Source organism: Ctenopharyngodon idella, chromosome 23, assembly GCF_019924925.1.
Source record: "Ctenopharyngodon idella isolate HZGC_01 chromosome 23, HZGC01, whole genome shotgun sequence".
Taxonomy (NCBI): Eukaryota; Metazoa; Chordata; class Actinopteri; order Cypriniformes; family Xenocyprididae; genus Ctenopharyngodon; species Ctenopharyngodon idella.
This window is the reverse complement of record NC_067242.1, coordinates 10956731-10981779: the sequence shown is the minus strand read 5'-3', so window position 1 is coordinate 10981779 and position 25049 is coordinate 10956731. Positions and strand designations below refer to the sequence as shown.

Sequence of the window (25049 nt, the reverse complement as noted above, 5' to 3'; positions counted from 1 at the left end):
GTAGAATTCGTTGCTTTGTTATGAGAAAGAATGTCCGGAGAAATGAATTTCATTGATGTCATTCGGAGTAACCAATATAAAGGGACCATTTTAGATCAAGTCATGCGTTCAATATCATGTGACAGGATGTGACATCATTCAGACACCTGCAAAGGACCACATGGTTATGAAGCAAAGTAACTAACTCTCTTTTAACTATTTGAAAAATTAATGTTTTCACTTGCTCATACGCATGTCCCGAAACATCAGGTCATTCGGTACAACCGCTATAAAACATGGAAAATATGATATTTTAAAAACTTGTACTAAATATAATATGTTTGATTGTCCTTTTGCTAGCTAGCTAGCAAGATATCAGCCTGTTAGCATTGTTTGAAAATATCGTCATTCGGTATAACCAAAAGTGTCATTCAGTAAAACCGAAATTTTGGTTAAACCAAATTACTTTTTTGGTGACAAATTTTGTCCATCTTGTAAAAAATGACAAAAGTGTTAATTGATTATAAAAACCACATAATCTCATTGTTAACACTTAATAAAACTTAATAAAAAGGTTTTTTACACTTTTAAAAACCTTCGTCAATGACCCATATACAAATCACAGTTAGCTAACAATGTCTTATTTTAAGCAATGTATTCATTTAAGGCAGAAACAATGAGCTCATTGAACTAATGAATACATTTTAACAATGATTAGGATATTTAGCAAAATCACAGAATAAAGATACAGTATTACAGAAGCAGAAGACCAGGGGCCTCATTTATAAAATGTGTGTTTTATAGCACACAGATTTGATCTTGGAGTGTGCGTACACTAAAATCCATGCCAACGTTCAGATTTATAAAAACGGTCTTTGACGTGGAAAAGCGCTTAGCGCCACATCAGGTTTTCCTTGTGGCAGTCGGAGTACTGCAGGTATTTAGACATCTAAGCAGCAATAATAATAATAAAACCATGTTAGCATAATCACACAGCATTAAAGTTCAATTATTTAGTATGCATGCTTTGGTTCGACACTTGTATATTATTTTAGCTAATCTATAGGCTATAAAATACAACAGTGAATCTGATAATGTCCTAAACTTGAGCTAGAACTATCAATGTCAAGGGACAAGATGGAGGGAGACCTTAAAAATCAGCTCAACCCTTGATACGGACATGATTCTGGGACAGCCCTTGGGCGAAAATCAACCCGGTGAAAAATAATAGTCTGCAATAATCTTCATGTTAGCTTAGCTTACGATTTTAATTGGAGTACATAAACTATTGCAAATATTAAATAAATAAATAAATAGCTAATCATTTCCATCACAAGCCTAACTAAGTTATGTGCTTGCATACAAAAACACAGCCCCCCTCTGAATCTCTGCGAAAGTATTTAAATGTGTGTGGGGAGGGGAATTTGCATATAGATAAAAGCTAGTTTAATATCGCAAATTACCTTTTTATACAGCAATCTTGCAGAGTTTGCTTTAATGTCTGCATAAATGGCTCTTTGTGATTTCGTGAACCTGGCGAAACGGGAGGACGGCTGAGGTAGGGTGGAGGGGTTGAAGGAAGAAAATGAAGATATCACAGCAAAGGGTTTCCTATTCAATGTGCATCTCCCTGTAATTAAGAGATTATTTACACATGCACACTCCTGTCGTTCTCTCCCTGAGCATCTCATTAGTGCTCTGACCTCTCCACCTGCTTCCTCTCTGACCACGGGAAAGGAGGGGAGGGGGGCGGCGGGAGATGGAGGGAGATAGCGATATGGGGCGCGTGGAGGGGGAGGCAAACCCTGCGGCTGAGGCCTTCTCGAAACATTAGCATGCGCGACGTCACCGCCCTTCTCAGCGTTGCGTGTCGGGTTGAAGATGGCCGAGACCCCGCTGTGCCACAGAAACATCCCTTTATATGTATAGACATTAGCCGATGGGCCGGTGCTTACAAAGAGGGCAGAGTGTGTCTGCTCCGAAATGGGAGGACAAACGATAAGAGTGCCACTGACTAAGTGGGGATCTAATTGCAGGCTTAAGGGGAGTGATTACAAGATTTTCACCTTTTGCAGTGGAAATACGCGCATTAACTCAGACACTTGATGGCCTGGAGTCAGAAGCTTGAGATGACGATCAAAACTGTCTCAGAGGACAGAGATGAGCTTCACTGATGGAGAGGCAGATATCAGTTCATTAAGGTGTGACACAAGGACTTTGACTTACAAATGGACTCATTCATGAAACTGGCCTAATTTCTGTGCAAATAGTTTGTAAAAGATTTTTTTTTTTTTCTCTGTAATTACAGCTATAATTATGCTGTTGACCCTTTCCTTTTAACCCACCCATGCCACTAAACCTGTCCCTATCCCACCTCAGTAGCAGAAAGTGTTTTGCAATACATCAACACAATAAGTGCATTGTACTTAGGGCTTGACATTAACTTTTTTGCTCACCAGCCACTGTGGCTAGTGGTTACTAGCCACTCAGCATTTTCACTGGCCATAATTTTGACATTGATACCATGGGGGAAAACTGACATATAGATATTTTTAATATTATCTCATAATTTGGCAGCAGGTATATTAGGCTGCTGTCACTTTAAGACCTGACACATGGATCCATTATACTGTTACACATGTGTTTTCTTTCTCAACTGTTCATGTACAATTAAAACATAACTCACTGTGTTTATGTGAATACTCTCCAAGACCGGCATTTTGACATTATTTTGTGTGTATTTTACTGTTTAAGCGCAATAAGCAGCGAAAAAGTACTCAATTTAGTACTGAGAGGCAGCTTTAAATGTGTGCGCGCTGAGTGTAAGCGCAAAATCTGTGGGAATGAGTAAAATTATGCACAATATGATGTCAAAATTCAAGCCCTGTAACACTAACAATATTCATCCGGAGCAAATGAAACTAGTGAGTGAGGGGAGGCGGGTTTGTGTGTCAACTCGATGTCGGAGAAATGAGAGTGAGAAAGGTATCGTGTGTCTATTCTGCGGGAAATGAGTATTGGAAGTATTTCAGTATCAATATGTATCGAAAAATCGACTGCACTTAGTTTATTATTTCAGATGCCTTTTTAAAAGACTACAATTGAAAAATGTAGATGTATATTTATATATATATTATAAACCCACCAAAATTGCTAGAAGGAATGACTGCATTACACGCCACTGCATTTGGCGGATGTTAATTCCAAAACCTGATTGTACTTATTTTATTATGCAAATACGCCTACATAATAGTTAAACACACCTAATATAAAGTGTGACCGAATATTTTTTGTTGCATCAATTTAATTTGTTGAATTGAATGCATCAATTTACGTAGAATGTTGGTGCATTGAATGCACCCAGACAGCAATATAGTGTGGCCCAGATCCGGCCCATATCTGGTACATGCGGATTACATGCAGACCAGATATGGGCCGGATCTGGGCTGACACTATGTTGCTGTTAGGGCACCAATTTATGTAAGAATGTTTGTTGGTGCACTGAATGCAACAATTTGTATATGAATGGTTTTTGTTTCATTGAATATGTAAGGGATAATGTACATCCAGCCGGTTGTTATCTCAGAATAAACCCCGACAGGGTGATCAGGACCCCGACACAAAGCGGAAGGCTCTTGCATCAGCCTGAAGGGGTTTATTCTGAGATAACAACCAGCTAGATGTATATTATCCCGCTTATTACACGGCTACTTGCCACATAAGTAAATAATTAGACATGAAATATTGATCCGAGTTGAAATATTTTATTAGCTCTTTAAACACAAAGCTTCCGCGGATAGAGCAGTTGCTAGCACGGCAAGTTCAAACTAGACGGACATTTAAGGGATACGGTACAGTCACACCACTTTTCGCCACATAAATAATCATGGGGATAAGAGATATTGATCTGAGATGAAACTGTTTTAAAATTTTACCTGTTTGTCATCTTATAATCCAACAGTGTACAAAACAATAGTCGGAAAATGGCAGCAGCTGCGGTTGTATGAAACAAGAGAGCGAGCCCACGATACTGAATGACATAGTTAAATAACTGTACACAAAATATTGATTTGACTGTGTTTTAATATTTTATTAGCTCACCAAACGCAAAACTTACACAAGGAAAAAACGTTCCTAGCAAGCGTATAGCGCTGCTGACTTCAGTAACCCAGATGAGCCTGTGTTATCTGTATTTAGCGGTTGTTATCGGGGAATAACATACTGCCGGATGGTGCGATTGACCAATCAGAGCCGTGTAATAAGACAATTTACACAATGTATGTACATATATATATATATATATATATATATATATATATATATATGATTTTTTTCTTGTTGCATTAAATACCCGCCTTTTTTTTTTTTTAAGTTGCCAGCCAACGCCAGCATTTTTGATCATTTTCACAAAACTTTCATGGCCCCAAGAAAATTTTGTTGTATGAATATCTGAACATGCAATATATCAAAAAGAAAGAACAGAGCCTCAGCTTTTAAACAAACAAACAAAAAAAAAATCTAGCTTAATGCATTCTTTTTTATCAACACTTGAATATGGGTAAGTTTCGTTAAAAAAAAAAAGCAACATTTTGAACAAAAAGCTGAGAAAATCACATCCAGATCGGATTCAGAGCGATGATCAAAAAATAGATCAAGTAGATCGAATCCATCAACACCACCAAAACTCATGCAGACGTTGCCTTATCATGGATCAACTTCGCAGTTTTAATTTATATGCAGTTTAATTTTGATGATCGCATTATTTTATATGCGTAAGCAATGCTTCTATCGCTTGTTTCTGCTTCTTTTTCACTTGTTTTTGGATCCAGAGATTCTGTACGCTTTAGGAAGATGCATAATAGCGCCCCTAGTGATAACAATGAAAACATGGATTGCTGGAAAATTCCGTCAATGGTGGGAAAAGAGTTAATTGAATGCACCAATTTATGTAAAAAAAAAAAAAAGTTTGTTGGTACATTGAATGCAACAAGTTACAACAAATATATGGATATTTTTGTTGCGCTGAATACAATTTATACAGTTTTGTTACACATTCTCACATAAGAATACAATATGCAACCCTGGACCACAAAACCAGTCGCACGGGTATATTTGTAGCAATAGCCAACAATAAATTGTATGGGTCAAAATGATCGATTTTTCTTTTATGCCAAAAATCATTAGGATATTAAGTAAAGACCATGTTCCATGAAGATATTTTGTAAATTTCCTACTGTAAATATATCAAAAAGTGAGTGGATATGCATTGCTAAGGACTTCATTTGGACAACTTTAAAGGTGATTTTCTCAATATTTCGATTTTTTTTTTTTTTTGCACCCTCAGATTCCAGATTTTCAAATAGTTGTATCTTGGCCAAATATTGTCCTATCCTAACAAACCATACATCAGTGGAAAGATTATTTATTCAGATGTATAAATCTCAATTTCAAAAAAATGACCCATATGACTGGTCCAGGGTCACATGTTTATGTTAGTAGGGAAATATTGGTGTTAGAAACAATTTACACAGAAATTCATTCAATAAAACTAATCATTAAGTACCTAAACACAGAGTATATTCAATAAGCTTGCTATTTTTAGTCTCTACTAAATCATTAAACAGAACACAGAATGCTGGACAATCTATAGGCTATACAATACACTGCTGAGTTGCTGAGGGAAGTGTTTTTGAAAAAGCACTGAAATCCCCCTGCTCCTCATCTGACTCCAGGCAAATGCAGAGCAAACAGAAGCTAAGCAGACGTAATTGTCCAGATACTGGCACATGACAATCCCACAGTCCCACTAGGCCGACTATGTAACATCTTGAAGTAACCATAGCATAAAAAGACAAGCAAGTCTGCCGAAGAGAGAAAAAACCCACATACAATCTAAATCGATACTGTCATTATCAGAGGACCCAAGCTGAATTAGATGTCACACCACCAGGGGCAACAGGGTTGACGCACGCTTAGATTATGAGAGCATGTGATGTATTGAGATGGCCTGGCCCTTTAACAGCAGACTTGCCTGACTGCAGCGATTATAGATTAGCAGTTAGACTCGCACAGATGATCAAGCAGTGAACTTAGTAAATGGAATACAATATCACAACAGCAGGCGCTCGACTGTATCTCCATTAAAAGGAAGGCAAACTGAGTTCTGCTGCAACTACGACAAGAGCCACAATACATTTACACAATAACAAAAAATTACTCAATCAGTTAAACAAAAAGAGTGATCAGGGGAGAAGGTTAAAAATAAGTTTGAAAGGTTTTGACTTTTTTTCAAATGGAAGAAAAATAACATTTTACAGGAAAACATTAACTGTTTTGATTTTGTCAATGACAAATGTCAATTGTGTTTAGATAATATGTCTACTGTATTTATTATGTATATGTATACAACATACATTATATTGCGTCTGACATATACGTACAAGTGAACTTGATCAAGTCAAATGCTAGTCAGAATGTGTTGTGAATACTTACTTTCCTTAACGACACACTAAAACATGGACAAAAATGTAAAAAAAATATCCATATTTAACAAGTTATGAAGTAAAATATCTAGCTTTCGCCAGACCACCTTCGTATTCAATTTACGAAGAAAGTGTAAACTGGCATTGCGTCAGTTAAGTTTTTTTCCGTAAGTTGAATAGGGAAGGCATAGCATATAGCGTAAGCTTTTTGAACTCCGAGAGTTTTACACTTTCTTCGTAAGTTGAATACGGAAGTCGGTCTGGTGGAATTGATCAATGAAGTCCTTCTGAAGCGAAGCGATGCGTTTGTGTAAAAAAAATATCCATATTTAACAAGTTATGAAGTAAAATATCTAGCTTCCACCAGACCGACTTCCGTATTCAACTTATGAAGAAAGTGTAAAACTCTCGGAGTTCAAAAAGCTTATGCTACGTCCTACACTTTCTCTATTCAACTTACGGAAAAAACTTAATTGACGCGACGCCAGTTTACACTTTCTTCGTAAGTTGAATACGGAAGTTGGTCTTTTACTTCATAACTTGTTAAATATGGATATTTTTTTTACACAAACACTTCACTTCACTTTAAAAGGACTTTGTTAATCAGTGGTATATTTCAGGTATGTGTTTAGCACTGAAAAGAACCTAGAAAAACGTTATCGAAAAGTGGTAAATGAGCAAAACTTCTAACCGACACGTAACTTTGTTCTACATTAAGACATCAGGTGTAAATCTCCTCACCAAAGATTTTATTCCAGGCAAGAAGAGTTTATATGGAAAACAAAAGGCCAGTGGAGAAGAACACCTCCCTCCCCCTGTGCCAGCGTAATGGCGGGTGGATACAGATGTCTGGAGCACATGATTCACGCTCCAGACGAGGTATTGATTTGGTCTGGGTCCCTGCTCTGATTTATTGTGTCATTTTTGTTTATAAAGGTAGATCGAGAACACGAGTGTTTCGATTTAAGTGTGCAAAATAAAAGCAGCGTGGAGCAACGCTGCCGTCTGGCCTGTGATGAATTGCAGCATCCGGAACCCAACTTTGAAAAAGGCTAGAGGATTGTCTTCATCAGACAAGGCAAGACAGGACGTCCATCACAGTACGAACATCCAACTGAGACTCAATAACGGCACAGAGTGAGAAAGCGGCGAAATGAAGGAATGCTGAAGGGGAGTTGAAACCCTTGTTTTAGGCAAAGAAAAGAAACTTTTGGGCCCATGTGAATAGAGGTTTAAGACACAGCCTTCAGACTTGAAGGAGACTATGAAATATTGAATGAAAATATACATTTTCACATTAAGGTTTTATTGCATGCGATGCTGGTTTGTTTTTCAAATCCGGTCTTTTGCATCAGCATGATGCCAAGAAACTCTCTTATATAACTGTTCATGTGGAAAGGGTTTGTTGCGGAAGGAGAGGACAGAAAATTGAAAATTTTGCCTCTGCTTAGGTCCATTATGATATCTCACCCAGAGATTTCATAATGATGCACAATAAAGCATAAGCAATGGAGCGTTACTGTGTTTTTACTCATATGGGTCATTGACAAATAAGGTTTTTAAAAGTGTAAAAACACAATGGAGATATAATTCATTTTGAAGTTTTATTAAGTGTTAACAAAGAGATTATGTGGTTTTTATAATCAATTAACACTGCTTTTGTCATTTTTTGACAAGATGGACAAAATTTGTCATCAAAAATTCATTCGGCTTAACCAATATTTCGGTTTTACCGAATGACACTTTTGGTTATACCAAATGATGATATTTTCAAACAATGCTAACATGCTGATATCTAGCTAGCTAGCAAAAGGACAATCAAACATTTTATATTTAGTACAAGTTTTTTTTAAATATTACAACATTTTCCATGTTTTATAGCGGTTGTACCGAATGACCTGATGTTTCGGGACATGCGTATGAGCAAGTGAAAACATGAATTTTTCAAATAGTTAAGAGAGAGTTAGTTACTTTGCTTCACCTTGTGGTCATTTGCAGGTGTCTGAATGATGTCACATCCTGTCCACATGTCAATGTCAATATCATGTGACAGGATAGTGGTAACCTTTATATTGGTTACTCCAAATGACATCAGTGAAATTCATTTTTCCGGACATTTTTTCTTATAACAAAGCAATGACTTCTACACATAATTTTAATACCATTTTGCACTATGTTGATGATGTTATAAAATCATGCCAGAATAAAAAGAATATATACATTGATTGCATTTTAAGATATTTTAATCACAAATGAAATGGCTGTATTGGCCTGTGGACAGTTAAACCGAATTACCTTTTGAGACTTCAAAACACCTTTATATGTCCATATATACCTTTATACCAAAATATAATTAAGACCTTTTGGATTCAACAAAAGAGATCTAACTGCACTACCTTACTTTGGATGCCATATGTTTGTTTATTATTATTATTATTATTAAGGCCTTTGGACAAAAAAAATGACCCGTCACATCACTGACCCATATATTCATGTACAAGCTGTGTCCGAAATCATTCAATCAGTCGCTATTCACTATATACTCTTGTTTTCACAGTGATGCCATAGAACCACCATTTTTGGTTGCACGAAGTGTACAGTTTTTAAAGGGTTATTTCACCCAAAAATGAAATTTCTGTCATTAAGTATCCTTGTTGCTTTCTATGGGGGATAAAAAAAAAAAATTTTAAAAACCTTGGATTTCATCAAAAATATCTTAATTTGTGTTTCGAAGATGAACGAAGGTCTTGCAGGTTTGGAACGACATGAGGGTGAGTAATTAATGACAGAAATTTCATTTTTGGGTGAACTAACCCTTTAATATAACCATTTTTTTCTTAGTGTGAAGGACATTTTTCCACTATAAAGAACCTTTTGTGCAGTGGAAAGATTCCATGGATGTTAAAGGTTCTTCATGGAAGCATAGATGCCAATAAAGAACCTTTTATATTTATTTTTGTAGCAAACACCACATTGTTCACTACACGAAGAAAGAATGAGTGAAAATGAGTGAATTTGAACACTACTGCACATTATGCATGACATCACATCTTGAATGGTGGGAAAATTCTTAAAAAATGGATCTGAAACAAATCTTCAAAATTCCATCTTCAGATCTGGCTTGTAAAAGATTTCATGCACTAACAGACAAAAGATCTTTTGAACACCTGATCAACCACTCAATATCACAATTGAGGTAGTTATGAATTGCTTGGTTTTACAGGAATATTCTAAAAAATAACTATTTGAAAATAAAGGTTGTTTTAAAGGTGCATGCAAAATTATGGGTTAAAATAAACACGTCAAATTCAGACCACTTTAAAAGACAAAAGGTCATGTGATTGCTGAGAACTTCACAGTAAGGATCATCGTTTTTAATAGTGGAAGGGCAGGAGCACATTAACATGTGATACAGAATCAAGTGTCTCCTGGAAGGATGGATTGGTCACAAGCGAAAAGGATTTACAGAGTGGGAAATAACGTATCCAAACAAATATTTTTGCCCAAATCTGTTTTGCCAAAACCATTGACACTTCAAACTTCCTGAAGTTTTTCCCACCCTGAAAGAGAACAAGATGTCAGAACCATAAAAGTAGTGAACAAACAGGAGTGAGGGGCGGAAGAGAGACAGAGAGAGAAAGTGAATGCAGAACTACACAAGTGTTTATTGAGCATGCTACGGATAAAAGCAGAAAATAGGAAGGAAAAAGAGAAATCAAAACACACAACCAAGTCAACCTTCCCGCTTTTGTTAGAAAAAAATCTTTTAATTGTGCCACATCCAAACTATGCCGAATAATACATTCCTACAGATGTTTAAAAAAATACACAAGGATTCTTTTGTCCCGCTAAAAAAAAAAAAAATCATAGTGTGGATTGCCAATCAATATTATTCTCATTCTCGCCTGTTCATGGGTCTCCTCTCTTCTGAAAAGTGAAGTAAACTGCTCAATCTTGGAGTAAATTAAGACTATAGGCACATAAACTTTGGTCCCTTCTACCGTAGTTGTCTTTCCAAATCACACAAAGAAGTGATTTCCAATCCATGCAACACTAGGGATAATGATTTCCCTTCAAATAACGTGAGGTTTGGTTGGATTGGTGAGTTAAGAGTGGGCCTAACATCTCAGTGACGAACACTAGAGAATCACAGGTTTATTTACAATTCTTAAATCAAAAAAAAAAAAAAAAATCACAGCCATTAAGAATTGAACAAACATAAAATGCACAAAAAAAAAAAAGGAAAACATTTCAAAGGCTTTTACACACTATACAGACCGGACACAAGAGGAATTTTTTTTCTTAACAAAACTTAGTGTAATATCTCAAGCTTGAAGGACAGCCTGTGTTTGAGAAAATGAAGTATGAAAAGATTTATGTAAGTTTTGTAAGGCACATTCTTTTCTGCTTATTATAAGAGGTTCAGCCTTTACACTATGACACCCTTCCGTCACTCAAGAGTATATGAGTCAGAAGCGCCGGTAAAAGGGAAACGGGGTAAGAAAAATGTCCTTGAAAACAGTCACAATATTTCCTTCTTTCAGCATCTTCTTGAGGAATGAAACTTAGGTAAAGAAACTCAAAATTGTGGTCCCCAGTGTATTTGAACAGTCAACAGGAAACACTAGAAAAGAAGACCTTCTGGGTTCCTTTAGATGGTTGATTTGGAGAAGGAGACCTTCAGGTGGTGATTATTACCCATGTTGTAATTGTGGAGGTCGATCAGGCATTGAATAGCTTCTTCAATGGTTGTCATCTGAATTAGGGCCATTTTATGATCTCTGAAGAGAAAAAGCCCAGCAAAAACGGTCACATGAGTGAAAGAAAAGGCAGATGATGAGGAGCTAAATGGTGACATACTTACTGGAAAAACTTGAAAGCTTTCACAGTACCACCGGAATTGGAGAACAGGACTCGGAGGTCTTCTTCAGTTATGTCTTGCCTTCAAAACATGACAGAAAAATGACTTAGCTCTGCGACGACTGACATAAAGATTGACAAGTGCCGAAAAAGCACTTTTACTCACGGGATATTTGACAGATGCAGCGTGGCAGAAGGAGGGAAGATGTTCTGGAAGTTCTTGGAGCCAGGCTTTTTGAAACGATGCAGTGGTGAGTTTGTGAAGTCTTTGGTGAGACCCTGGTCATCTAAACCATCTCTCGGTAACTGAACGGTCTGATGTTTCGACATCGTAACGCGAATGATCTTTGAATACATCTTCTGACCGTTTAGATGGCTCATAGCTGAAGGTACAACCAACCAAAGAGAAATGACAAAGAGTTAGAGAATCATAACGTAATGTGCAGACAAAGTCCACTACCATTTGTGGTCGATAAGATTTTTTTTTAATGTTTGTGAAATATTATTACAATTTAAAATAACTGTTTTCTATTTTAATATATATATTTTAATGCAATTTATTCCAGTGATGGATACACTGGATTTTCAGCAGCCATTACCCCAGTCTTCAGTGTCACAGCCCCAAACTTTTGAATAGTATATATTAAAAACCCCACCAAATGTCTAAGGGTCATTGACGATTAAGGTTTTTAAACGTGTAAAAAAAAAAAACAATGGAGATATAATTAATTTTGAAGTTTTATTAAGTGTTAACAATGAGATTATGTGGTTTTACAGTCAATAAACACTGCCTGTTGTCATTTTTTACACCAAAAAAGTCATTCGGTTTATTCAAAATTTCGGTTTTACCGAATGACACTTTTGGTTATACCGAATGACGATATTTTCAAACAATGCTAACAGGCTGATATCTTGTCAGCTAGCTAGCAAAAGGACAATCAATTATTTTATATTTAGTACAAGTTTTTAAAATAATACAACATTTTCCATGTTTTATAGCGGTTGTACCGAATGACCTGATGTTTCGGGACATGCGTATGAGCAAGTGAAAACATACATCTTTCAAACAGTTTTCAAGAGAAATTTTTCAAGAGTTAGTTACTTTGCCTCATGACCACGTGGCCCTTTGCAGGTGTCTGAATGATGTCACATCCTGTCACATAATATTGACCGCATGACTTGATCCAAAATGGTCCCTTTATTTTGGTTACTCCGAATGACATCAATGAAATTCATTTCTCCTGACATTATTTATCATAACAAAGCAACGACTTCTACGCATAATTTTAATATCATTTTGCACTATGTTGATATATGATGTTATAAAATCATGCCAGAATAAAATATATACATTGATTACATTTTAAGATATTTTAATCACAAATGAAGTGGCTGTATTGGCCTTTGGACGGTTAAACCAAATGACCTTTTGACACTTCAAAATCTTTAAAATGTAGCAAAATATAATTACCTTTTGGATTCAATAAAAGAATTGTAATGTTGACATGCATTCTCTGTAAAGCTGCTTTGAAACGATATGTATCGTGAAAAGCGCTATACAAATAAAAATGTGAGTGAGATCTAGTTGTACTACCTTATCCCATATCTTTGTTTTTTATTATTATTATGGCCTTTGGACAAAAAAAAAAAAAAGACCCGTCACATCATTGACCCATTAACATAGTACTATATATTCTTAAAAGCATCCACAAACATTTAACTTCTGGAATGTGAGTGAAATTCAGAGGTAATTAATGTGGGTGGGATCTGATTTCATTCATCTGGATTTGTTTGTTTTTCAGACGTTTTTATTATTGGTTAACATTAATTAGCCCCGCCCACACTGCCTTGCGAAAAAAGTTGTTTAAGAGGCAGCGAAAGCTATTAGATTTTGATGAAATCCTTTTCATTTTGAATGAATCTTGTACAAAAAAAACAAGGACATTTATTCTGCATGAAAAATAGTCTATTTTGATTTGACGTCATCTTTAAAGCCTGAAAGGAACTCAATTGGATTTGACTGGAGTGTAAACTTAGCCGTGACAATAACTGTTGTGCTGTTAAGGATGTTTCAGTATGTATCTTACCAAGCTGAGCCTGGTTCATATCAGCCATCTGTATCAGTGCGCTGTCTTTCTTATTAAAAAGAATCTTCACACGCTGCACGTCCCCATAAACTCCTGCGAACACAGCAGCCAGCAGCCAGAGAAGAAGCAAGAGAGGGAGGAAAAAGTGAGGAGTGAGACACAGAGAGTGGAAAGACAGAACGACAGACTCAAAGAACGTTCATCGAACTGGAGAAAACTAATCACAACCTGACAGAAGACTCTGATATATATATACACCCTCAAATTCTAAATAAATTAAGAACTAAGATGGGACATAAAAACTGTGCAAACTTAACCAAAGATCACATGCACTGAAACAAATTATATACTTCAAAAGACTGAAAAAAAAAAAAAAATAGAGCAAAAGACTTTTACTCTAAAAGCCAATTAATGGTAATGGTTTAAAGTCAACATGAAATGGCATTTTCGATCCATTTTTACTTCCATAATGTATTTCCAAGAACATTCAACGGAAAAAAAAAATTACGTAGGGCTGGATTTGAATCCATTCAGAATTGATTAATAACGTAAAGAGGACGTTCTATGCTAGAACAGAGTCTGAATGTGAGTTTTCAGTCGATTGTGAAGAACTACACAATCACCAGTACCCACTTGACGCTACATTTAAATGTAAAGTTCATTGTTATTATGAAGTTGAAGGGATAAAAATGAACCCAAAAATGAAAATTCTGTCATTTACTTACCCTTAAACTGTTCCAAACCTGTATACATTCTTCTGAACACAAAAGAAGATATTTTGAAGAATATGGGTAACCAAAGAGCTAATGAGCTCCATTGACTTCCAAAGTATTTTTTTTTTTCCCACACTATGGAAGTCAGTGGGGCCCATTAACTTTTCTGTTACCCATATTCTTCAAAATATCTTCTTTTGTGTTCAACAGAAGAATGTATAGAGGTTTGGAACAGTTTGAGGGTGAATAAAAGATGACAGAATTTTCATTTTTGGGTGAACTATCCCTTTAAAGCAGCAATAACTATTGGTAAAATTTTAGAGAAGTTCCATCAACAATGAATAAACAGCTATTTGACTATTGGTCACCAATAATAAACCAATATATCAAACCAAAAACCAGTTTTTATCAATATTCAGCTCTTTAAGACTGAGCTTACAGATAAAGTTAGACATTAATTCTTTGTTGACTAAGTGCAATATAAAGTCAATAAGCAAAAAAATATATATATATATTAGAAATTGCATATGGGTTATCAGACACGTAAAGTCTATCAATAATCAATGGTCAATATCTACAGAAACGTGTATTATTGATGTAAATTAGGTCAATTTTCATTTCATGTTAACTTTAAATAAAAGAACTAAAAGCACATGAACAATAATAAGAATAACAGAAATCAAACCAAAAAAATGTAGAGCTAACGAGAACATACCGAAGAGGGTAAACAGACTGTGGGGCGTAACCATCTTTAGAAGGAGAGAGGAGCAAGCGGACAGAGAGAAGAGTCGAGGAAGAGCGGAGATGAACAGATCATCCATAACGGAGGGTGGTTTCCGCAGAATGGTGAAGTGGTCATGGATCATGGTTCAGGGCGGTTAATTGGGGGTCCGAAGTTTTGTTCAAGCAAAAAAAAGCATGAACAACGAGGTGTGGTCAAGGCGTGGCAAGAAGAAGGGACCAAAAAGAAAAAAAAAAGAAAAAAAAAACAGGATATGAGGGGAAAAAAGAAAGAGAGACAGAGGGGGAGAGAGACAGGATGGAAGAGAGGGACAAAATCAAAATGGAGAAAAGAAGGGGAAGCAAATGCAGAATATAAATAAAGGGGGGACAAAAAATATAATACAGGTCAGTACACAGGAAATGCAGGAGTTTGGTCAGAGAATGGCTGCTTTATGCATTTTTACATTATATAAGCAAATAATTGTGCCAATGTAGTTACCCAGTACTAGGGTAAGGATACATTATTCCAAAAAATAAAGAGGAGAATCTGATAATGATAACAATGATCTGAATACCGGCAGAGTTATGAAGTTTTAAAGATGCATGCAGGAGATTGAAGATCAGGAAAAGCCGAAAGCGTCACAGATTCAAGCATTTGGTTCACAGAGTTTTACCCGGTTCTTTGTGACTGCCATGCTTGTGTGGACATGAAAACCACCTTTTAAAGTTATGGTGTGAACAGACAAAGTCACTATTGACCTCACAGCAATACGTGCAGTCTGACGTTTAAAGAACACAAATATTTGTTGATTTTATCAGATGAGCAGAGGGGTAATGCCACGTCCATGGTTCACTAGCTTTCACAGAGTGAGAGACAGAGTTTATACAGAAAAGAGACAGAATGAGACGCTATGTGGAACGTAAGGTACAACCGAGAAAGTTGTCAAACCATACAGAGATAAGCACTAACGGATTCAGATAATAAAATTAATGAGTTTGTTGTTATTATAAAGAACAAGTGGGTTTAAGAAAGACATGAAACTCACAAAGAAATGCCTAGATCATATTTAACCCCAAAATTGAAAGTAAAAAATATGAAATTAAGCCTTTATTTAAAAGAAAAAAGAAATAAGCCATTATTTTTTCCCCCCCTAATAGTCACTAATATATAACCCCTAATATTCGACTAACCGTTAGTCAGCGAGAAGAGACTTAGTTGACCAAAATTTTATTACTCGTTAACCTAGATAAATGTGGCCTATTCAAGTGTTTTTGCGGAGTGTGAAAGCTGAATAGTAGCGCGCTTACTGCATGACAGCTAAAATGGAGGTGCCGGTGTGATCACTTGCACTTTAAAATACTCATTTTAAAATGACTCAATGTCATTTTTGGTCATACAGATAAGAGTAATACATCTTTTGAATCCGTGAAGAGTCTACTTTTATGTGTGTGCACTCACAATAACAAAACGAAAAAAAATGAAAGCAAACAGGGTGCGCTTTCTGCTGTCTCTCTTTGTGAATTTCAGCACGCCAAAAGAAAAAAGAACTGAAACTCCATGTAAACTTGCCTCACAGACATGAAAAATATATGTATAGAAAGCGAAATTTCTACGTTTAAATTAACTAATTCAAATGGAAAACAAATATTCTTAGATTATGTAATCCATATGAAACGTACATATCGGCGCATTGACTACTGCGGAGATGATGAGTCAGCATCGTCGACTTCATCACTGCAGCCGAAAACATAGAAAACATTATCGATAAATTATTCAAATGTTTAGACAGTCTCCTTGTTGTTTTTCACGACAAAAATTCATAATCATTGCTTCTGCCGGTGCGCTGCTGCAAGCTTTATGCATGTGCTTGAGCACTGATTAGGGTACGAAGGCATTAAAAGGCTCTTCATTATCATTTATATGGTTTGTTAATAAACGTGCGACCAGAAAATTTTTAGTCGAGGGCAGCCCTAATTTTATGTGTGTGTAATTGGTTATATATTTAAAAGATTTTTTAATTTAAAAATTAAAAACTTTTTTATTTTTAAGTTTAAATATGACCAGGGAATTTCAGTTAAGTTTGGTTAACTTTTTGTATGCTTTACAAGTACAGAGTTAATGTACAAGGCAGATTGAGGCTATCTTATCATTTATAAGTGAAGGAAGTGGCACTTTCTGAGTCCAAACATATACCATGGTATGAGAAACAGAAAAATGTAAATGTGAGGGAGAAGCTGAGATGTAATAGTACACTGACCTCTTCGTTTAGATTGCTAACGAGCAGCACTCCGCTGGCCCCCGTGTGCCCAGACAGAGCGACTCTTCCAGCTGCAGCCGCAGCAGCAGCGGCCGCACTCAACGGGCTCAGAGCACCTGGAAACACACAGGTAGGTATAAACAGGCATTCTAGACCAGAAGTTATATTATATACATGAACATAGCACAAAACTGCTAAATTTGTAGAGTGATGCTAGGTAATAGGTAATCATTTGGCCAACTTTACCTATAGAGAAAAGTTTAAGAAAGTGGCATAGCCATCATCCCATGTCTGTTTAAGCTGTGACAGCCAATAAAAGTTGAATTACACACAGGTAAAACATATTACTCCTTTATCCTGATGTGAAAGGGACCAGGTTAAGACCATGTGGGATTTTAAAACCTAATAATTTTAAGCCTAATATCAATAAAATACCTGCTTGATTACGTGGCAGGGGAAATGTCAAATTGCATTTTAAATTAAGAGGCCTTATGAGCGGATCTCTGATAAAAGGTCACTCAAGCACTCAGAGACACAGGCCTACATGACATTTTACAGTACTTAAGAGCACATTCCAATTATATTCAGTCTTTCATAAACACAGCTTTCTATTTTCATTTTCACACTATTCAGACAGAGTTAAATCAATGACGCTGATTGAAATACTGTCCTTATTCAGCGGCGCTCAGAATCAATCACATCTTAAATGGATGATGGTTTTGGTGACAAACAGTGTTTAGCATTAAACAGACAACCAACAGACATTTTTTCAACTTGAGAGATAAATAGTCTTGCTGTTTTTTAAGCATCTCGTGCCATGAGCGTCACATTTTTAAGATGTTGCGTCTAGCTTAAAACAAGTTCCTTTAAAAAACATCCTTGAGTAAACACTCCAGTGTGTTTAGCATAGCTCTGGACTGAATGTCACTGCTAAGAGTGTTCATACAAATTTAATAATGAAAATAATTTATTTTTAATGACAATCGGCTGTATTAACAGCTCTTGAATGTCTATATTTTTCATGTCAATGCAGACAGAAAATGTGCAAAAATAGTGTTTCCTGTTTGCAACGAGGGTGCGCAAAGGCATGTGAATGAAGACAATAAACATTGGATGACATACAAAATAGATAGTAAAAAAAGAGGCAAGTACCTGGGATCTTACCGAGCAGGGAACTGGAGTCTTTACTCAGGGCAGAGACCATAGAGGTATCCAGAGAAGGCTGCCCATCTCCAGCAGGAAGCTCCGGTCTGGTGTAGTCCCTGCTCTTATCGTTATTGTATTTCACATTCAGGTTGACGAGTTTTGAGTAGTCTATCCGAAGGGTACAGCAGGAATTGTATATGTTCTGACCATCTAGAGCCTAGAAGAAAACAGAAAAAGATAGAAAAAAGAGCAAGGTGGAGAGAGAGACAGAGAGAAAGAATGTGTCGTCTTCGTAGAGCACTAAAAACGTGCTTTTCACATGAACTTCCGCTGAGAGCAAACCCACCCCTTTAGCTTGCTGCGCATTGGTTGGATCGTTGAACTGCAACAGGGCCTGAAACTGATTGTTCTTGGTGAATGTGATGATTTTCATGACGGTGCCAAACTTTGAGAAGATCTATTGACAGAGAAAGCAGAGCATTGAGGGGAGCTATCAACAGAGGGAAAAAGACATTACAAAAAAAAAACAGAATTAACACACACAGCATCAACAGGACATCAACTTGTCACCAACATAAACTGTCAATAAGAGGCTGATCCAAACTGTGGCTTCCCTACCTGCTGCAGCACATCCAGGGTGACGGGGTAAAACATGTTATCAATGATTATTCTCAGTACTGGACTGGAGGGCGCACCGCCACCGACGCTAGAGTTGGACCCTGATGTGGGAGTACCACCTGACTGGAGATCAGACAAGGCATGATTCAATAACTTGTCATAAAAAGTTTGGTCCTCATTGCAACTCATTCTGGCCAAGAACTGCCCATTTAGACAGAAGAAACCTTATGAATTACATGTAAAGTGACCAACAACAGATTGTTTTGTTACTTGCCATTACTGTTATTTTTAATTAAATACCACAACAAACAGCCAAAACTTTGGGGTAAGTTTGATTTATTTTTTAATTAACTTGTATTCAGCAAAGATGCATTAAATTGTTTAAAAGTGGCAGTCCAAATTAGCGCTGTTGGATTTAAAGATAAATTATGTTCTGATTGGTTGTCGTTTGAAGTATTTTGACTTGTGGATAAGTTAAGTAATTTTTTACCTGGTTTGAATTGTCAGTTTTGAGTTCTTTGTGATTAGAATACTGTATGTAGACAGGCATGCTACGGACGTGAGGCGTCACAGCTGAGTAATAATTGACCATTGTCATGGCAGCTTCCTCTGTGCTGAGCTCCAGAAATGCCTAAAGACAAAGATGATTTCAGTGAAGAGGTAAGATGAACTCGAAACTGTTAGTCAGACTGGAAATAGCAAATCTCTCTCAAGAACCAACTCTGACAAAAGTGAAATTGAAAACATTTCAGCTGGCCACACACCTGGTTTTTGCCTTTCAGCGTGAGGATATTGGTGACCTTTCCGAAAGGAAGCCCCAGGGCAATAATCTCTGTTTCCGAGACATCGTTGGGTAACTTTCTGATGTGGAGAACACGGGATGGTGGGGCATCGCCGACTCTGTCTTCAACTCGAAGTTTTTTGCTGTCACTGCCGTTGGATGTCGTATCTGCGGTGGTCAGAAAGAGGACATTATAGAGGGAATAAAGAGCAAAACAAATAAATAAATTATACCAAGATTATAGATAGGAAAAGACCATTTACAGCCAAAACAGGCAATTTACTAAGGAAATTTATGTTTTAAAACTTTTTAACAGTTATTGAGTTTGAACCATAAACTAGTTCACGAAAGTAGGTTTTTGAAATAATCTCCAATATTTAACAAATGACAGCGGAGGTCCTAGAGGCAAAGTTGCTCAGAATGATGAGTTCTACCATATGGTATGAATGTTGTGGGCATGTGCGAAAAATCGTGTGATATACAATCCTTTACGCACGTGAAAAACACGAAGTCGCCCCCCGGTGGCCAATTTCTTTCGAATTTCTCACTAGGGCTGTGAGTCAAACAGGCCCAGCGAGTTTCGTTCCGATCGGCCTCCGTTAACCTTGTCTGGCAGCCGCTCGAACTTCATTGGCAGACGGCGGCTGTGTTTTTCGAGATACACAAATGTCCTCGTAGACAATCGCGGCACCTTGGACAAAGACACCGCATGTCAATCAGACTTGACTGTAGCGTAGCTATAGCCGTTTTCGTGGGGGGTTTTTTTGTTGCATTTTAAGTGCCACCAAGCAGCCAGTCCCCACGTCCTTTTTCACGCGACCACAGACCAAGCCCATACATAGATGCACCGAGTTTTGTGAAATTATCTCATTCCGTTCAAAAAGGATAGCCGTTTTAGTAAAAGTGGCCACGCCCACTTTGAACATTTTGGCATCCCGTCACGGACGTGAATTGAAATTTCGACTTTTTTTCAGAATTACTGACAATCAGACTCCAAAGAATCTTTCAGCACTGGTTTGGTTCCGATCGGATGAAAAACCTAGGACTAGTTCACAAAAGTCGGTTTTTCAAAAAAAATCCCAAATACCTGAAAATTCTGCCAGGGTCCGAGACGCACAGGGGTTTTGTTCGTCTTGAGCCAAGGATTCCAACAATATAAGACAGCCTGAGCCTGCGACTAACGGTTTAGGAGTTATGAGCCATTACATACTTTTGATGGCTGTAGCGCCACCATCAGGCTGATTGTAGACGGGGTGGGTACTACCATCCCTCAAAGTTTCAAGTCTCTGCAACTTACGGTTTGGTCTGCCCGATCACTTTTAGGGGAGAATGCTGATCCTTGGAAATTCTAACAATTACAATAGGGTTTCAGTGCTAAGTGCTACCCTTAAAAATCATAATGCCAACATCAGGATAAAAAAGTAAAATGCTGATTTAAACATCGAACATAATGTCTGAACTGTACTTGAAGTTTGTCTTCTATTACACTTCACACACTTTCAGCTGAAATTCTTCACAGAAGGAACCCGAGAAAGAAAATATTCCCTTAATCATGTAAAGTCTACTGAATAGGATACTGAAAACTATTGTTGGAGAAGATGTAATAAGATGCGGAGCGCACATAATCGCAATTCCGATCACATGCTTTTAAGCGTGGGTGCCCACCTACAGGAGATCGTAAGGTTATTCCCAGATAGGATCATCTCAGATCAGATATCCCACTGAAACATCTGTTATAATTTGATTGTTTTAATGCTGTTCATGGTCAAGAAAACTGCATATTTTTGGGAGGAGAAAAGTCAGGGAAACTTACCACTGATACTACTCAGCCCAGAACTGGGGCTGTTATACATGCCGCCGGACAGCAGCTCATCTGATCCTCTCTGCGGAGACACACAAAGAGAAAGATAAAATCCCGCCCTCCAATAAAGACATTCTCCCTTCACAATCCCCTCAGCCAAACAATGAAATACAGCTCTCTGCGGACAGCTTAAGGAATCACGGCACATAAAACACACGTCCAGGCGCTCTTGCCTTTCTGCCTTATTTTTCTAGATTGTTGCTTTAATCTTGTTGAGTCTAAGATGTCAGACACTGTCATCTCATCCTGAGCTGCCCACGTTCCCAAAGGGCCCCGACGCGATCGGGCCACCGCTTGAAGTGCAGCTAAAAGTGAAGGATGGGATGGCAGGCAAATAACGAACCGGCGCAAAACCAAACTTCCTAATAGGATCATCTCAGGTTTGTGCCTCCCAAAAATTCCACCGAATTGTTCTTTATGGACGTGGCTTTTACGGCGCCAATAAACTCGCCGCCGCGTCTGCCTTCTGGGCATCGACACTACAAACAATCAAGGGAATGGTGAAGTTTCACATCGAAATGACAGAAAGCAGAAGAATGCATTAAGAGATGGCAAGGTCTTAACAGACAAGCCTCAGCATCAAAACTGATTAGAAAGGAAGGAGAAAAAAAAACATAACTTTAAAGCAATAAGATCAAAATGCTTCTTTTTCCACCTGCTTTCCCAGAAAGACTGGTTAACATTGTTTTCCGGGGAGGAAAATTCTGTTGTTGGCAAACAAACCGAGTTAAAAGGCCTGTGTTCAGAAGGCATCTCTGAGAAAGAACAAGTTCTTCTCTAACTATCTCGGACATAAACTGCCCCCATTCAATTACTACCAGCCTAATTTTATGAAAAGCGGAGATGGAGACCTGTAACAGGCCTGTATCTAATATATAAGGGACAATTCTACATTTCCGCACAACACTTTTCTTTCAGCGACAAAGAATCAGCCACATAATATCCAATAATGCACTTAAATGGCTTGGCAATTCTTTGTCCATTCAAAAACAAATTATGTTTGCATCACCCTAGGCTTCTTTGTATTTTTTCTTGTGGCTTTGACGCCACACGATACGCAAATAAGTTTAAAAAAAAAAGAGAGAGACAAATTATACCCCTGACAGCAATACTAAAAAAGCATATATTATATTTTTGAATGGGGTGACAGTGAAATTGGCACATATTCTACCCTATAGCTTACAAATCAGACAGGACATCAACAATTAAAGACAAAACTGCATATAAAAATCACAAAACTAACATAGGCCGACACCACCCTATTTCAGAGGTAATTTTTATTAATCTACCTCCAAAAAATGTTTCAGAGGGAATGGCGAATATCTTAAATGTAAGAACAGGATATGGAAGTCAATGGCTACCGGTCAACTGTCTGGTTTCCAACATTCTTCAAAATATGTTTTGTTCAACAGAAGAAAGAAATTCATACAGGTTTGGAACAACATGAGGGTGAGTAAATGATGACAGAATTTTCATTTTTGGGTGAACTATCCCTTTAAGGGTGGTTGGATTCCATACAACATGAATGGAAGAGGGAAAAATTTTTAAACATTTGTACATTTTAATGTTGTACAAAGCCTTTAAAATAAGATTTTACAACTACTACAACTAGTTGTATGACAATTAATTGCATGCCAATTTTATAATCATGACAGGCCTATTATTAAATGTTTTATTATTTTAAAAACAATGCCCTACTTTGCTATGCAACAGTGGTAGAGGAAACTCCAGCACTACTCTGGTATCCATGGGGTCAAATTTCTGTTGTGGTTTCCACTTGGTCTCACCAGTGCAACAAACAGACATCTATTAAAAACTAAATTCCACAATATTATAATCATATTCATAGTAGTGTTGTGCTGTTTCCTTTGTCAGGTGGCTTTTGCACTGCAAAATCCCTAATGAGGTTACTTATCTATCTATGCATCCATTCATCAGACAGACTCCATAACTGCACAAAGGATACTGAAAACAGTGTTTACCTTTACACCAACTGCGACATCACCAATGCTGTTGACAGAAAGTGAGATTTGATCAAACAGATATTAAACACCAGTAATTTACATGCAAGTTCTGGACAGAAAAAGAGAGGTGGGGCTAGAAATCCTTTAATCTGAATCTTTTCAAATCCCCTCCATTATTAAATGACACAACAAATTAAGCTGATGAACATTTCATCATTTCATCACTTTATCCCGCTCGTCTTCTAGCAGGCCAGGAAATGTTGAAAAATGCTGCCTAGGTAGGCAGCTCACTAGGTTTCAGAACTATAAGGTTCAAAAAGGTTGTTTAGATATAGCAAAATATATTTTGAGAGTAAAATACTCAAAAATGCTGTCTAGGTAAGCAGGTCACTAGGTTATGAGGGGGGAAAAAAGAGTAACTAGGTAGGCAGATTACATGTTTTTGGTACCATGATGTCCAAAATGTAGTCTAGGTAGGCAGGTTACTAGGTTTTGGTACTGTAATGTCCAGAATGCAGTCTAGGTAGCAACCAGTTCACTAGGTTTTGACACACAGACCTAGAGAGTAGACATGGGCTAGTTGGTTGAACATAACTAGTCAATCAAAATTTCGCTTTAAATGCAACTCAAGAAATGTTATAACCACTAATAAGAGGTTGATTGATTTTATTAGTTTAATAAAATATTATTTTTGCAGGTATAAAAGCTAACGTGAGGCTAACAAAAGAAACATAATTACAACCTAAATAAACCCATAATGAGGTCCACTGGGAAATTAAATCACATTTTAGCACATTAATATATTAATTACAAATCAAATTAGTAAAAAAAAACTTGTTTAATTAAACTCCTGTTTAATTTTGTGTGGACAACATGAGCAAACAAACAGCTAGTGATGCTAACCTGCTAACGCATGCTTGCTGTTTTTGACTCATTTTTGTTATGTTTACTAATTTGAGTTCTTGCGGATTTTATCTATTGACATGTTGTATGAGACAATACAACCGTTACAGTGAGATTATAAATGTACAACTGTCTAAGTGTTTAGGCACAGCGTTAGCGTGTTAGCAGCGTTAGCATTTCAATAAGTGTGAATACACTCTTCTAATTCACATTTAAATGATTATTTATATACATATGAATGAAGAGCGTTTTTAATGCTCACCCGTCCATTTCTGGTGATCTGTGTAAAAAAAATAAACCCGCTGAAGAGTGAGTGTGTGTGTTATTCCTCCTCAGTGGCTTTAGCTCAGTCACACAAACACACACACACACACCAGTGACAAAATGGAGGCGGAAACTGAGACACGAGGAAACACACACACATACACACACCTACTGTAAACACACAATACATATGAGACACACACATACACACCTACTGTAAACTCAAAAGACCATTTACTGTAAGCCTGTAATATATAAAATAATGCAGGTAGCCTAATATTAAGCACAAACACACCTAGGCTACTGTAAATACTGTAAAATAATCTTTTATTGTAAACAGGTGAGACTACTAGGGGCTTCTCAGGAGAAACTGCAGAATCATGAGACCTATAAGCAAAGGTCTCCATAAC

The 25049-nt window shown here is 37.1% G+C and overlaps 1 protein-coding gene across 2 annotated transcripts; it reads right to left on the bottom strand.

Annotated features, from left to right (window-relative positions):
• Positions 1-10200: 10200 nt before the first annotated feature.
• ptbp2a (polypyrimidine tract binding protein 2a) lies at positions 10201-24803 on the bottom strand. Of its 2 annotated transcripts, none has more exons than XM_051881577.1 (14): positions 24638-24803; positions 23491-23518; positions 21461-21530; positions 19631-19815; positions 19357-19497; positions 18867-18989; positions 18595-18705; positions 18255-18465; positions 17103-17218; positions 14837-14870; positions 13409-13501; positions 11488-11704; positions 11326-11403; positions 10201-11242 (listed from the first exon to the last, which is right to left on the bottom strand). In XM_051881577.1, the coding sequence occupies exons 1-14, from the start codon at positions 24643-24645 to the stop codon at positions 11113-11115; spliced, it is 1545 nt and encodes a 514-aa protein (XP_051737537.1). In that variant the 5' UTR covers positions 24646-24803; the 3' UTR covers positions 10201-11112. The 2 variants fall into 2 exon arrangements, with proteins under 2 accessions (XP_051737537.1, XP_051737538.1); XM_051881578.1 differs by having other exon boundaries at positions 18267-18465.
• Positions 24804-25049: the final 246 nt, after the last annotated feature.

What these genes read in the sequence shown, in the direction of transcription:
- ptbp2a (XM_051881577.1), bottom strand. An exon ending in CGCTGAAAGGCAAAAACCAG is followed by an intron (nt 19,498 to 19,630) that starts GTGTGTGGCCAG and finishes CTTTGTCTTTAG; the next exon opens with GCATTTCTGGAGCTCAGCAC. An exon ending in AAACTGACAATTCAAACCAG is followed by an intron (nt 18,990 to 19,356) that starts GTAAAAAATTAC and finishes TCTGATCTCCAG; the next exon opens with TCAGGTGGTACTCCCACATC.